Source organism: Bombus vancouverensis, chromosome 14 (genome assembly GCF_051014615.1).
Source record: "Bombus vancouverensis nearcticus chromosome 14, iyBomVanc1_principal, whole genome shotgun sequence".
Classification (NCBI taxonomy): Eukaryota; Metazoa; Arthropoda; class Insecta; order Hymenoptera; family Apidae; genus Bombus; species Bombus vancouverensis.
The window spans coordinates 5,557,980-5,572,212 of record NC_134924.1 but is presented as its reverse complement, the minus strand read 5'-3'; the positions used below and the strand labels follow the sequence as shown (position 1 = coordinate 5,572,212).

Sequence of the window (14,233 nt, the reverse complement as noted above, 5' to 3'; positions counted from 1 at the left end):
TTTTATTATATATTTTAAAATTTTGTTTTGCGCATATATAAAAATTATGATGCATTGAATTATGATATTAACATTTTATATTCTATGATGTAATTGATTAAATTGCGAAGAATAAATTTCTGGAGTTTGTAATTTATTTTAACAATCTTTTAACATGTCATTTCATTTCATTCATTTGGCTAATAATTTATGATTATAAGTAAATTATCTTTTATTTTAAATAGAGAAAAAAACAAATTTTCTAGTATGTTAAATGTAGAATGATGTATTATGTTATTTATTCTGATTTCAGTCATTTCACTCTTTTATTGACATTAATTGATATACCATAGTGTACATACATACATACATATGTACATATGCGAATATGGGATACTGCACGATGCATGACTACTCACTAATCACTACTGCACAATACCAGTAAACAGTATTCGTTACTTCTTACAGTAAACTTTATTCTTATTACTATTTTTCTATTCAGTATAATTTTTGTACTTTTCTTAACAAAATGTTAAATAGTAACAGAATTCAAAATTAAATAATAAGCGCTCTAATAGTGAATTGATTACGTATTCACAATGGATAGTACACGGTCGCCTATGGATAACCTCTTTAACATGCTGTCCGGCTTCAGTGCGGGTCATGAAAAAGCCTTAAAACAAGGCATTTATAATGCCGTGGCACTGTTCTTCTTGTGTCTAGTTTCAGCAGCAGGATTTGGATTATATATTATATTGAGACCTTTTGTAAAACCTCTAATTTGGGCTCTATTATGTGGCTCTGTTCTATTCCCTTTCAAATATTCGTTAACTACGATGGTACAGTCATGGTTTGAAAAAACGGAAGTGTCTCATACTCCTTTAATAATAAATTTAATGGTGCTGCCTGTACAAATAGTAGACAAAGTATCTGACAGTATAGGATCATTTTTATGGAAACGCATTAAGTACATTGCCAGTGCATTTTTATTGGGTGCGATACCTTTAACTATATATCATTATATACCTACTATATTAAGTTGCCTTATATGGAGAATATGTCTAATTTTTAGTACTATTTCTGGATTTTTTATAACAACATGCAACACGTTTACGGTAACTTTTAACTATCTAAAAAATGCTTCATAAGAAATATATTTCATCACATGTCGGTAATGATCAATAATAGTAATGTAATTTTTACAGATTGCTTTTATACTTATTGGATATTTATCTGTGTTGTATATTTATTGGACACCGAATAATTCCATACATTTCCGTTATACCTCATTTGTTATATGGTTCATGATTAGTTTATATGTTTCAAACATATTAGGTGCTTATCAAATTATTGTATTTATAACACTACAGATACTATACTTGATAGGATTTATTTATGAGGTAGTAGGCATTGTGGAAAACCAAGAATTAGAAAATAAACAAATGACATTTATGGAAGCAATATGCTTTGCATTAACAAATAACTTAACCACAAATATACAACAAGATTCATTTCCTTCGTTTTCTAAAAGTAAAAAGGTAGAAAATATCAGTAAAGAGAGCATGGATGACAAGATAAGTGAAGAAGACAAAGAAACAAAAGTTAAAAAATTCTCCAGCAAGTCAATGTCATTAGATGCAACTAATAGAGGTGTAATGAAGAGACTGCAAGCACCTAGTATACCATTACGTGATCGTTATTTGTTAAGAAGATTGAAAACAGAATTACGAATGTCTATAGATATAGAAAGTGATAAGGTTGATACTGACAAATACATGTATGGTGCATTATATGCTTGCATTGGTATGCTCCTTTGGAAACATAGGTGGATGATATACATTTTAATTATTCCTATAGCCTTTTATATTATTAAACAACTTGGGAGTTATTTTGGAGTAGGGAAGATGATTAAAAATCAATGCAACATTATTATACAAATTATAAAAACATGGTGTATAGAAAGACATCAAGCTCTCTTACCAGTTAATGTTAGAGGTTTATATAAAATTGGAATCATGGTTGATGAAAAATTAACAAAAGCCTTGAAAGCTTCAGTTGATTCTGTAGTAACAATTGCTGTGATTTTTGGCCTACTTATATTTACTACTTGTACCTCTATTTTTATAACTATACAGGTACAATGAAGCTATAATAAATGCTACCTTATACATCTTATAAATGATTATAAATTATTATGCTTTTCCTAGGTTTATACAGAAGGTATGCATCTTATTCATATTACTGGAGAGATACTTAATTCATCTTTAATGAATAATTCAGACATTGATTGGTTACCTGAAGAATGGGAAGATTCAGTTAATAGTGTGTTAGATAATGCTTACACATATGGACGAAGTGCTATTTCTGATGGAGTAAGATATATGTATATATTTATAATTACTAAATATATTTCAATACTAATATGTAATATATGATGTAGATAAAAGGATTGGTAAAAGATTTAGATACTGCAAAGGCTGAACAGTTGGAAAAGAAAGTTTTAGAACTTTGGGATAGACTTTATCAAGCATGGATGATGTCTAATGAAAGTCCTGATTTAATTGGACCTACTGTAGATGTTACAGCAGCTTATTCAGTGTGGGAAAGCTTCAAAGAAAGTTTTGGCAAAACACCTTTACGTAAGATTTCACATTTAAAATTAAATGCAATTAAATGCAGCACTATCCAGATCTATTCAATGTGTTTGTTCTTCTCTTTTTATGTAGAACTGTTTAACATGACCAATATACAAAACTTTGTAAAAGAAAATATTGGGATTTGTATGTCAGTGTTGGACTCCATTTGGAGCATAGTGAAGGGAAATATGTCTGTGATATTAACAATTTTTACAGAATTATTTTATATTATACTTATGAGTGGATCAGCAGTACTTAACTTCACTCTCAGTATGGTAATCAATTAATTACAAAAAACGCGTATATATTTTGAAAATATTTAGAATATATATTTTATGTAATAGAAATTTCATTTTAAGGTGGTGTTTTTTACGACGCTTTTTTACCTCCTTAGTTCTAGTGAAAAAACATACAAACCCATTGAGTTAACTACAGTATTTAGTCCTATTAATTGTCACAGGTAAATGTTTAGATTTTATAATACATCAATATATTTTGTATCATTTGTAATACAAATTATTTTGAAAAATTAATTTTCTTATTTATAAGCACTCTCCATGTTGAGGGGTATGTATATATTGAATTATAAAAATATATCCTATTACGTATTTTGGAAGAGAAGCCTAACATCTTATCTTTTGTAGGTTTGCTGTAGCATTACAAGAAGCAGTAATTGGAGTATTTGCTGCAACATTTAAACTTGCTTCTTTCTTTGGCATGTGGACATGGTTTACACATAATTTGTTCCAAGTAAAAATAATTTATTTACCATCAGCTTTTGCAACAATACTCGGTGCCGTGCCATTTTTGGATGCATATTTTGCTTGCATCCCAGCTACTTTGGAACTTTGGTTTACTCAAGGATCTATGACTGCTATTCTGTTTTTCATGTTTCATTTTCTTCCTTGCAATATTGTGGTAACTGAATTCTACAAAGAAATTAAAGGGTACTATAATTTTTAAAAATTGCAATAAAGATATATTTATTTAGATACATATAACTACATTTACATTAATCGCTTTTTTACTTTAGGGGTGGACATCCATATCTGACAGGTCTTTCCATAGTAGGTGGTGTCTTTTGCTTAGGTGTAGAAGGTGCCATTTTTGGTCCCTTATTGTTATGCTGTATAATGGTAGCAATTAATCTAAGTCGTCGTTACCTACATTCGCCATCAGAAGAAGTTATACCCTCATATGCACAAATTAAACAGTAATAGGGAAGTTGTTAATAATACTTATTATTGAATAGTTGAACAAAAATTAACCGATCTTGGTAGATTAACTTTTAAAAATATAGGCAGTGGTAAATCTTAACATCTAACATGTGCTTTAAATGAAGCTTAAAAACGATCAAACATAAGTCATATTTATAAATGTTTAACGTTCATATAATAACGTTCATAAAAAAATAACTTTTATCTTTATGAAGAATTTTAACACACAATACTATTTACAAAATAAGATATCTTTATCTAGTCTTTAAAAAAGATAGTTTATTATAACGTGTAATTTTTGTTACATGTACATATATTTATAGAAAAATTGCTTGTATATTTTTGTATATTTTGCTTTGTATATTTTTATAAGGTGTTTTGCTAATAATATATTTAAAAAAAATTCAGTAAACAAATCTCAGCTTACGCTTATTAGCATTGTAAGTGCGTTATTGCATCAATTCAATAAATTATTTTTCCGTAGTTTTTAAGATTAAATACTAGAATTTGATAGAAAAAGAGAGTACACGTACTATTTTAAAATTATTAACTCCCGATATTATTGATTAATAGAAAAATAACAAATATATAATAATGTTTAATTGTATATATTCTTTTTAATAATCTAATTATATTAATTATATATACTCTCTTTAATAATATTGTTTATTATACATATTGTATACATTGATTTTATGTTTCATTGTGATAATGTACTAACTTCAATATTTATGTTATATTTTGTTATAAAAAGCCATTGTATAATTTTCAATAGTAACCAATAAAAAATTGTCCAAAATTAGAGATAAATTTATAGGTTAACGAAGCAAAATGTCAAATTTAATGTATTTAATAATTAGTATACTTCTAATTATTCTGGTTATTCTTATTGGATTCGAAATTTATTTACATCGCGAGACATATTTTCCACGAAGGACTTGAAATTTAATATTACAAAGGTAAACAATCATTATTTACATAGAATCAGAGAGTTGCCAGTATTAGACGAATTTAATAAATACCAGAAAGTGTAGTAACTTTCAAAGATTTTCTTAGCACTTCTGGTGTGATAAATTCACATGCATGGAAAGTAACATTTTTATTATTTTCAAACATATGGAAACCATTTTCTGAGAAACGACCACAAACATTACCAGCTTCTAGCCATACAAAAAGTGCTATATTATTTGTTATTAATTCAAGTTCAATATCTGGATAATTAAAATATCTTCCAGGTAAATGATTATCATTTACTTTTACCTAAAATGAAATATTTCATATTAAACAAAAATGCATAACATCTCTTTTGCAGATTCAAGGATGAACTTACAGAAACATTTGCAATTGGTAATGCAATGTTCTTCAGAGCATTGCTTGGATATATGTAATTTCTTGGTGCTATTGGAATTCCAGTTTTGTTTCTCAAGGTGAGTGTTGTAATACAATTACTTTTAGTACTAAAGTTAGATTGACATTCATTAAGTGCTGTAGAATTTAAAATCCATGAATATTCTAGTAAATTATTATGAATTTTAGTTACTGTATTTGCTTCCTATTAAAAAGAAATGTTGATTGCAAGGTTTTAATATAAAAGCATTTCTTTTATTTGCTAAGTGTTTTTGTCATATACTTACAATAATTATATTAGGATGAACATATGATTGTACAGGTTTTATGCTATTCCATGCATAAAGATTCACTTCTAAAATAGCATTTTTTATTGAATATGTCATATCAGAGACAATATAGATTAAAAGCTGCATATCATTAATATAGTATGTAACTATAATAGGTGCAAAAAATTCCATAGCATAGTAATGAAGCATTTTCCATCGTCCATCAAAATCTAAATAAATAAGATTATCAATGGCATCAAAATAAATTTAAATATTACATCCTATTTTCAGTAATCATCATCTACCTATGGAAGACCAAGATGGAGCTTGCCAAACATCATTTAATTGCCAATATAAAGCACCCATTGTCATTCCCTCTCCTATTTCGTTCAAATCCGACTTTGATTGCCGATAAAACTCTGTTTGTATTTTTACCGAAACAGCCTGATTAATTTGGCTTAAATATACATAATTTTCGAATCTTTTTAGACTATCTTGAGTGTCAGGTAATTTTAAATTTTTTGAAATAAGATTCTTCAAATATACTGTTCCTAATGGTAAATGCTGACGATGTTTAAAGAAGTTGCTGTCTATATCTAAATCAGTAATAGTTCTTGTAACCGGCAACATAGTATAAATTGACGGTAGCGATTGAAACCCATATTCAGACGAAAATCTTGCACGAGGATATTGGTTCATATCCCATCCATTATTAAAATAGTTGTAATAATGAACTAAAATATTATTATATTACACCTGCTTTCAAATACAAACTGTTTCTATAGTGAAAAAATATATTTTACCATCTCCAAATAACTTCGAATATGGATCTTTTCCAATATAATTATATTTCTCTGTATACAATCCATTACTAGGACTAGATATTGCAAAAGGTCGTGTGGAATCAAGTTGTTCTACTTCTTTCTTAATTAAATCTACATAAAGTTTGATATAATCAGTTTTATATATTTGTTTAGTTCCAGTTTCGTACCAATTTCCATATAGAGCTGCTTCATTTTCATTATTTCCAGCCCAGAGAACAATACTAGGATGATTTTTTAATCTTTGTACATTTTGTATTACTTCCTTCTTAACTGATTCAAGAAAGTCTTTTGTAGTAGGATACATTCCACATGCAAACATGAAATCTTGCCAAATCATGATTCCATATTCATCAGCTATATTATAAAATAATTCGGATTCATAAAGTCCACCTCCCCATACTCTAAGCATATTCATGTTTGCTTCCTTGGCAGATGTCAATAAGTGTTTAATTGTATCTGTCCTAGTAGTTAACTCAGGAAAAATACTAGCTGGTATGAAATTACTACCCTTCGCAAATATTGGAATATTATTTATCTGAAAATAAAAGCTTAATCCTTGTTTCAGAGTCTTTTGTACAAGCTCTACTGTCCTAAAACCAATGCGTATAGTTTTCTGCTTAACATTAGTAGAAGTAACTGCAGTTACAGTTAATGAGTAAAGAGTTTGATTGCCATAACCATTCGGCCACCATTCATGTACAAGGTTCTATGTAAAAATATTATTTTATTAAAAGCATATATTGGTCAAATATTAGTAAATTATATGCCACTATTGGGAACGTACCGTAGGTACTTTAAGAAGTATAGTACTTTTTGTGTCTGTTTGTAAATTAACATTGCTGGTATTATGAATATTTGATTCTTCATTAATATTAAGAATAGATGAGATATGACAAGTTGTGTTATTTTGTGAGGTAGTTTCAAGAAATAATGTGATTATAACATTCCAAAATTTTCCTTCTTTATGAATATCTGTTGTAACATCCATAATATAAATTTCATTTATGGGAATTATTTCTACACTTTTCCTAAAATTCTTTTTGATTAATATGTAACAACAAATAATGTAAATAAATAATAAAATTAAACACACCAAATACCCATTGATGGAAAAGCTGGACCCCAATCCCAAGAAAAACTTGCTTGCATTTTTCTTATATAATTTACATGACATTCTCCATTGTAACTATCTGGATTGCATATTGGAGGAATAACATACTTCAATGCTTGTTTATTGTGTAAGGCCTCAGCTACTTTAACAGGGGAAGAAAAAGAAACTTCCAATAAATTTTCTCCTCTCTGAAAAGTAGAATATTAATAAATAAATAGAATAAATAATTGTATGGTATGAATAAATAAAAAATGAATTGATTACTTCCAAGTATTTTGTTACATCAAATGTATATCTTAAAAACATATTTGACGTTTCTCCAACTTTTTGTGCATTTAAAATGATTGTAGCAAATGTATCTACACCATGGAAAATTAATACTACTTTAGGTGCTTTCAATAAGGTATTGTTTACTGTAATACAAATATTAAAAATTTATTTAAAATCAAGAACACTTGTATAAACATATTAACGTTCTTATACTAAAAAATCTAAAATAATTACCATAAAAACCTTTAGTGTAAGTAACTGATTGATTACCAACCCATCGATTAGTTACATCATTATTTTCATTAAAATTATTTGGTATAATATGTGCCTTGCTCAAATCTGTATAAATTCCTCCTGGTACAGTTGCAGGAAATATGATTTCTAAAAAGATATAATTAATATCATAATTAGTAATAATTAATATAATAATAATATTAGAGAATTTAAAAAAATTCTTACCATGTTCATGTTTATTGGTCGTAATTTTACCTAAATCAGAAATTCATATATTATATATTGATAGGATTGATATTATATAAAAAAAGTTTTATTATTGTATTTTATATAACATATTTAATACCTATCCATGAACCATCTAAGGTTAGGGACAAAGTGCTGTTAATCAAAAGTAGAATGACTATAAATTGAAAAATTGTTTTCATAATACTTGTTTTACGACAATTCAATGAATTTTTTATACTATATAGAGATTTTGATAATTATTTTTATAAATATTATATATATGTAAGCTGTAATACGTATGTATGTAAGTCTAAATTCAACTGAATTCTTATCATGTATATTTGAGATATGTATCTGTTTATCATTATAAGTATTTCTTTCATTAAATTATCTTGAATATTATTTAATTTCATCTTACATAATCGTGTTTCTTATATCCTGTTATGACAATGAGTATATTTTTTTGATGTAAATATAATTTCAATACACAATTAATATTTAACTATCTTTATGATTTGTAGTTCTTAACACATTACTTATAATTAATTTAGAATAAATAATACAAAAGACATAATATAATATTTTATTCACAACGAGAATCATTTGTAGAAAAATACATTTTACTATACAGTATAAATGCTTACAATTGATCTACAAAACTTGATATTATATATTTAATCTCTTATACGTTCCTTTTTATCAAACGTAGTTTCGTTTAAGCATTTTAACAAGAATCTTTAATTTATATCATTTAAATTTACTGTGCGAACTGTACAATTAATTACCCACAAAGAAATAAACTGATGTTTTAATAACGTTTCTGATTTTAATCACTACTTTGTTATTTGATAATAAACAGAAAGTAAATAAAAATATTTTAACTTAGTTTTGATCCAAAGTAATAAATATGTTTGTAATAAAAGAATACACACATATACATAAATGTTTACAAAACATGGAATGCTACAATAAACGCAAAAAGAATTATATGTTATGTATTTTATAAGAAATTTGAGGTGTACGTTTCATATTGTTATAATCTTTTTCTGATAGATATGAATAGTATAACAGTACCATTAAAAGCATGATAGAATATCAATTCTTTTATCAGTGTATATATATGTCATACATACATATACATTTGTTGTTTTAAAGATAGCAATAGTACTTGTTAATGTTTTCTTTTTCTACTAGGATATATTTGTCTTTTACTGTCTGAGGAGAATTGTCTTCTATAATCTATATGTGAATGAGTTTGTTCACTAATTGGTCGGAAACAACGAATAGGCGAATTAGGAATGTTACTGGTTTCATTGCTTGAATATTCTAAAAATATACGATATTGTTAATATATAACTTTGTTTACATCTAATTTAAAGAGAAAATGAGAATAATTACCATTTGACGATTCTTCTTCATGCTGTCTTTGTAAGCAACTATTAACATGATCTTCATAATGTATTCCATTAGTGGTTTTATATTTTGAACAAACACCACATTCAAGAATTTCAGTATTGTTAATGCCTATTGGTGATGATTTATTTTCCACTATATATAAATCATTTTCGTATTCATTATCAGATATATATTGTTCGCATCCAGCAGCATGTGTTTCTATTTTATCACTTGGAAAAGATTTATTACAAATGGGGCAATTTACATTATTTGTGACATTATTCTCTGTTATCTTCATTTCTCTAGATACAGAAGTACTATCATCCTAAAAAGAATTGAGGCACAAATATATAACATTTTACTTGTATATATTACTAAAAAGAAAAAAAAAGGATATGATTACCTCGTACAACATGTTATCCTCTACTGATGTTGTACACTTGTTTTGTCTATTTAAACCTTGTAATCTTTCTTCATCTTTGTTAGTTTTTTTTAAAGATTTCACGTCTACTATAGTATTCCACTTTTTGGTTTTTCCTTCTTTATGCTTTTCCTCCTCTTCTTTTTGCTTTTCTCTTCTTTGCCTTCCTTCTAATTGTTTTTTATAAAATTCTTCTTTCTTTTTCTTTTGGTCTGCTTCCTTCTTCTCAGCTTCTTCCTTTTCAATTTCATGCCTTTTTCGTTTTTCAAGTTGAAGTTTTTCCAAAGAAACATATACATTGTTTATTCTACTTGAAAAACCTTTCTTTGGTAATGGTTTAGTTTCTGTACTCTCAAACATTATTTTAACATTGTCGTTAGCATTATCATTTTTTAATTCTATGAGAATTTTTTCATCAGTGAGAATACTACCTTTATTTTTAGATATTAAAGTTATTGCATTTTGTTTTTCATTGCTACTATGTGCTAATGGACTGCTAGAAGACATATTAATAACATGTTCTCTCCTTTTAGTAATACTTCTTCTAATATTATGAGGTACTTTTTTTGGACATAAGGGAATTGATTCAGATGATAAATATTCTTTAGATTCTTTTTTACAATCTGTTTTAAAATTTTCAGTTTCCATATTATCTGCTAAGAGACTGCTATCATTGTCTTGGTTTAAATTTTTATTTTTTTCACTGCATCTAGCAGTACATACCATTTTATTTGAACGTAATACCCTGTTTGTATCTTCATGAGACTGAATTTTCTTTTTTTTAATAGTATTTTCATCCTCATCACTGCTAGAATATGTTATATCAGAGAAAGAAGAAAGAATCATAGTTGATTTACGTTTATGAGGTCGTTCATTGCTATGTTTGTTTGTACATTCCATTTGATTCTGATCAGTCTTAATATCTTTTACTAATTTTTTATCCAAATTATCTTTAGCAAGACCCACCTATAGAAATGTTGAAAGAAGGATTAGAATTATAACAATAAAACTATTCTTTTTTTTACAGAAATATGATTTATTCAAAGATTGTAGCTTACAGTTTTAATTACTGTTCTTTCTTTATAAACACTTATAAATACATATGTTTGTATAAATGCAAACTTTACAACTTTTATAAGAAACACCAATCATAATCTTCGATCAGTTTTATATAAAGCATTAATGTTATTTGTTCTCAAATTATCTTATCAGTATATATATAAATAAAAAATATGTAAACTTTGCCAGTAAAGTTATCTTTAATATGTTAGTTAAATTTTATCACAACCATTGTACTGCTAATTGTAAGCATAAGAGACAACATCAAATTTGATACTATTTATGCCAAAGAGATATTATATTAATAAATAGTTACACATTTTTTATTGAAAAGAATCAATAGAAATTTATATTAAAATTATGAATATTTTAGGAGAAAACATTATCATTCTAAACATAAATCTGTGCATACAGGTAATTTTTTTTTCCATGGCACAATGTTGTATTACGAAGAATTTAACTTATATGCAAAAAAAAATAAATATTGGATTGTTCAGAATGAATTTGATTTCGATTTAATTTAGTCGAATATACATTTATATCATTCCTTATATTGACTTTTTAGCCATCTATTAAATAGCTTCATGAATATCATTTTTTGAAGGATTTTTTTGGGAAATGACAATTTACACTTTAAACAATTTTCACAGGTTACTAGAGTATTCAATTCCTCGTTATTAAAAAAGTTTTGTAAAAGGTAGGATAAATGACAGTGAGATTAGAGTATATCCATTGAATAGAATGAATAGAATTGAGCATTCTAGATAAGAGCCAATATCTCAATTTCACTAAAAACATAGCAGAACTTAATTTCTGCTTTTAGAAATGTTAATTCCAATCAATGAAGTCTCCCGAATAATCCAATATTTTCTTATATTCATTAATGATAGGATCTGTAAGAAATGGATTGGATGGAGGTACCCACCTGAATGGGTGACCCCCATTGAAACTTAGTATCGGTAGTACGGTGCCAACTATGCCACAACTCTGCTGTTTGTTTCAAATAAAAGTTTAATTCAGGCAGTAACTTCTCAAGCGTCTCAGGTGTTTGTGCATCTTTGCATAATCTAAATGGCATGCGATCTTCAACTACTGGCCGATTTGGCTCTTGCAAAGGCACATCATTTTCGCTAACACAAGAATCAAGTGGATTAATTTGCCATCGATCCAATTTTTGATCACATTCAGAATGTGTGTCCATTTTTGTTTCTGAGCTATTTATAATATCTGAATCTTGTAAAGAATTTTTTGATTTTAAAGAAATATATTTACTCGTGCTATGAGAATAATTATCTCGGATATTTGAGTTGTCTTGTAATCTAATAAATGTATCTTTGCTATCAAATTTTTTCCCTCTGTACATAGGGTTTCTTGAATCAGCAATAGCAGCAGCAAGATCAGAATTGCTACATCCATGTGAAGATGCTCTTTCATGTATTGGTGATGTATGATTAGGTTTATAAGAGTGTATCGACTGAGTTGCATCATTGTGTTCTTGTATCTCCAATTCTTGTGTTAAATTTGCCTTGAGTATTACCTCGGAGGTACATTCACTAGAAGATTGGATTAATTCCTAAAAACATATTAATATACGTATCTTAATTACATATTGCATATAATATACTACAATAATACATATTCCATGATTTTTATAAATGTGAACAATTATGTTCAAAATAAACAAAGACTTTATTAAATATGAGTAAATCAACCTTTTGTGTATCTTTTTCATCATTAGCCATATTTGCCATATCCTTAGATTCATTAATAAACCCTAAAATTTCTTTCATATCTTTGTAAGTATACCATGTCTCGTACATTTTCATATCTGAAAATTATTTTATAAAATGATAAAATATATACATAAATAATAAAATAAATGATATATATATATATAAATATATAAATGATAAAATTGTTATGATTAAAAGAAAAATAATTAATAAAATTAATGCTTTTAATAAAAGTATTTTATTAAAAAGAGTAAGATTCAGGTACCTATAAGTTCTCGTTTCATTTCTTCTTCTTCTTCTTCCCTTTCTTTAGATGTGAACATCTCAACTTTATCTCGTTCCATGCTATCTGACATATTTGTAATTTCGCACGTTTAGATCAGAAACTGTCAACAAAACGTATTTTACGTACCAAATTGTAATTTAATTGTAAAAAGTTTATGATTTGTAATTTCGAATTTTTCCTCATTACTATTTAATTGTTTCAATAATATCCATTTATGGACAACGATGACGAAAGAACAAAAATTGATGGAAAGAGGTAAGCGAATGTATTATATTATATGGATAACCTGAAGATTAGTGACATCGAACCGAAAGAATATATCGATATTGATGATAAGCAATTTCAGATTGTTCGATTTTTGAAATCCACTTACGTGAATAGATAAATAGATTTAGATGTATGTTACTAATGTAATTTATCATATTTTACGAAATTATAAAATAGAGAAAATTTTATTATTAACTGATTTAATGTTAAAATAGTATAAATATATCTATTCTAGAATGAAGTGAATTAATTTCAAATATTTAATTATACAAATAATCCCATTTAGTTGGACCACTCTCCACCTTCTTAAAATTTTAACAATGTAATTTATAAGCCTAAGTAAAAGTATCCCACTTAGCGGAAGTATTCACAATTGCTGAAAATTATCAATCTTAAAAAGGAGATTCCTTTCTGGATATATATCTGGTTACATACTACAATTATATCAAAAACGTTAAAAACCACCTAAAAGCTGCGACCGACCAACCCAGTTGTTCAATTGATTCCTTTATCATATTAATTTTGCAAATAAATCACATTTATAATCATAGTCAAAAATATCAAATAAACTATTAATTATCTATTCAAAAATAATACATGTGCGTTCAAGGTGAATGCGTACCATGTGCTTACACCTACCAGAATTTCCAACTTGAGAACTATAATGATCATTAATTACCTTGTTATTATTATTAATAGCATTAATTCCTACATTTATTTCATGGGGATAATCTGCCAAAGAAATAGATCTTAAACAAAGGACAAAATATTTATTAAGACCCGTATTAGATGAACTATATAATCCACATAATAAAATATAATTCGAATATCAAATTCTGTTGCCTTCCTCAAAAAATCTATTGGGCTCCATTAACGTAATCTAAAATTTAATCTAAAATTTTTTATCATTGCACAATGCATTGTTGTAAAATGAATGCATGCATTGTTATGAAAAAT

The 14,233-nt window shown here is 26.9% G+C and overlaps 2 protein-coding genes across 4 annotated transcripts; one reads left to right on the top strand and one right to left on the bottom strand.

Moving 5' to 3' along the window:
- Positions 1-267: 267 nt before the first annotated feature.
- Positions 268-7,797, top strand: LOC117159352 (transmembrane protein 245). Of its 3 annotated transcripts, XM_076624022.1 has the most exons (12): positions 268-1,094; positions 1,185-2,114; positions 2,187-2,351; positions 2,420-2,618; positions 2,706-2,890; positions 2,975-3,075; positions 3,165-3,182; positions 3,260-3,562; positions 3,649-5,067; positions 5,145-5,259; positions 5,740-6,764; positions 6,838-7,797. In XM_076624022.1, exons 1-9 carry the CDS (start codon positions 579-581, stop codon positions 3,830-3,832), a joined length of 2,601 nt encoding a protein of 866 aa, XP_076480137.1. In that variant the 5' UTR covers positions 268-578; the 3' UTR covers positions 3,833-5,067; positions 5,145-5,259; positions 5,740-6,764; positions 6,838-7,797. The 3 variants fall into 3 exon arrangements, with proteins under 3 accessions (XP_076480137.1, XP_033194984.1, XP_076480138.1); XM_033339093.2 differs by having other exon boundaries at positions 5,740-7,797; XM_076624023.1 differs by lacking the exon at positions 3,165-3,182 and having other exon boundaries at positions 5,740-7,797.
- Positions 4,462-13,301, bottom strand: beta-Man (beta-mannosidase). The gene is made up of 15 exons (XM_033339090.2): positions 12,989-13,301; positions 12,703-12,818; positions 11,916-12,563; positions 9,914-10,897; positions 9,514-9,835; positions 8,113-8,142; positions 7,888-8,034; positions 7,648-7,796; positions 7,366-7,571; positions 7,057-7,300; positions 6,252-6,978; positions 5,754-6,182; positions 5,467-5,678; positions 5,163-5,384; positions 4,462-5,092 (listed from the first exon to the last, which is right to left on the bottom strand). The coding sequence occupies exons 1-15, from the start codon at positions 13,077-13,079 to the stop codon at positions 4,844-4,846; spliced, it is 4,776 nt and encodes a 1,591-aa protein (XP_033194981.2). The 5' UTR covers positions 13,080-13,301; the 3' UTR covers positions 4,462-4,843.
- Positions 13,302-14,233: the final 932 nt, after the last annotated feature.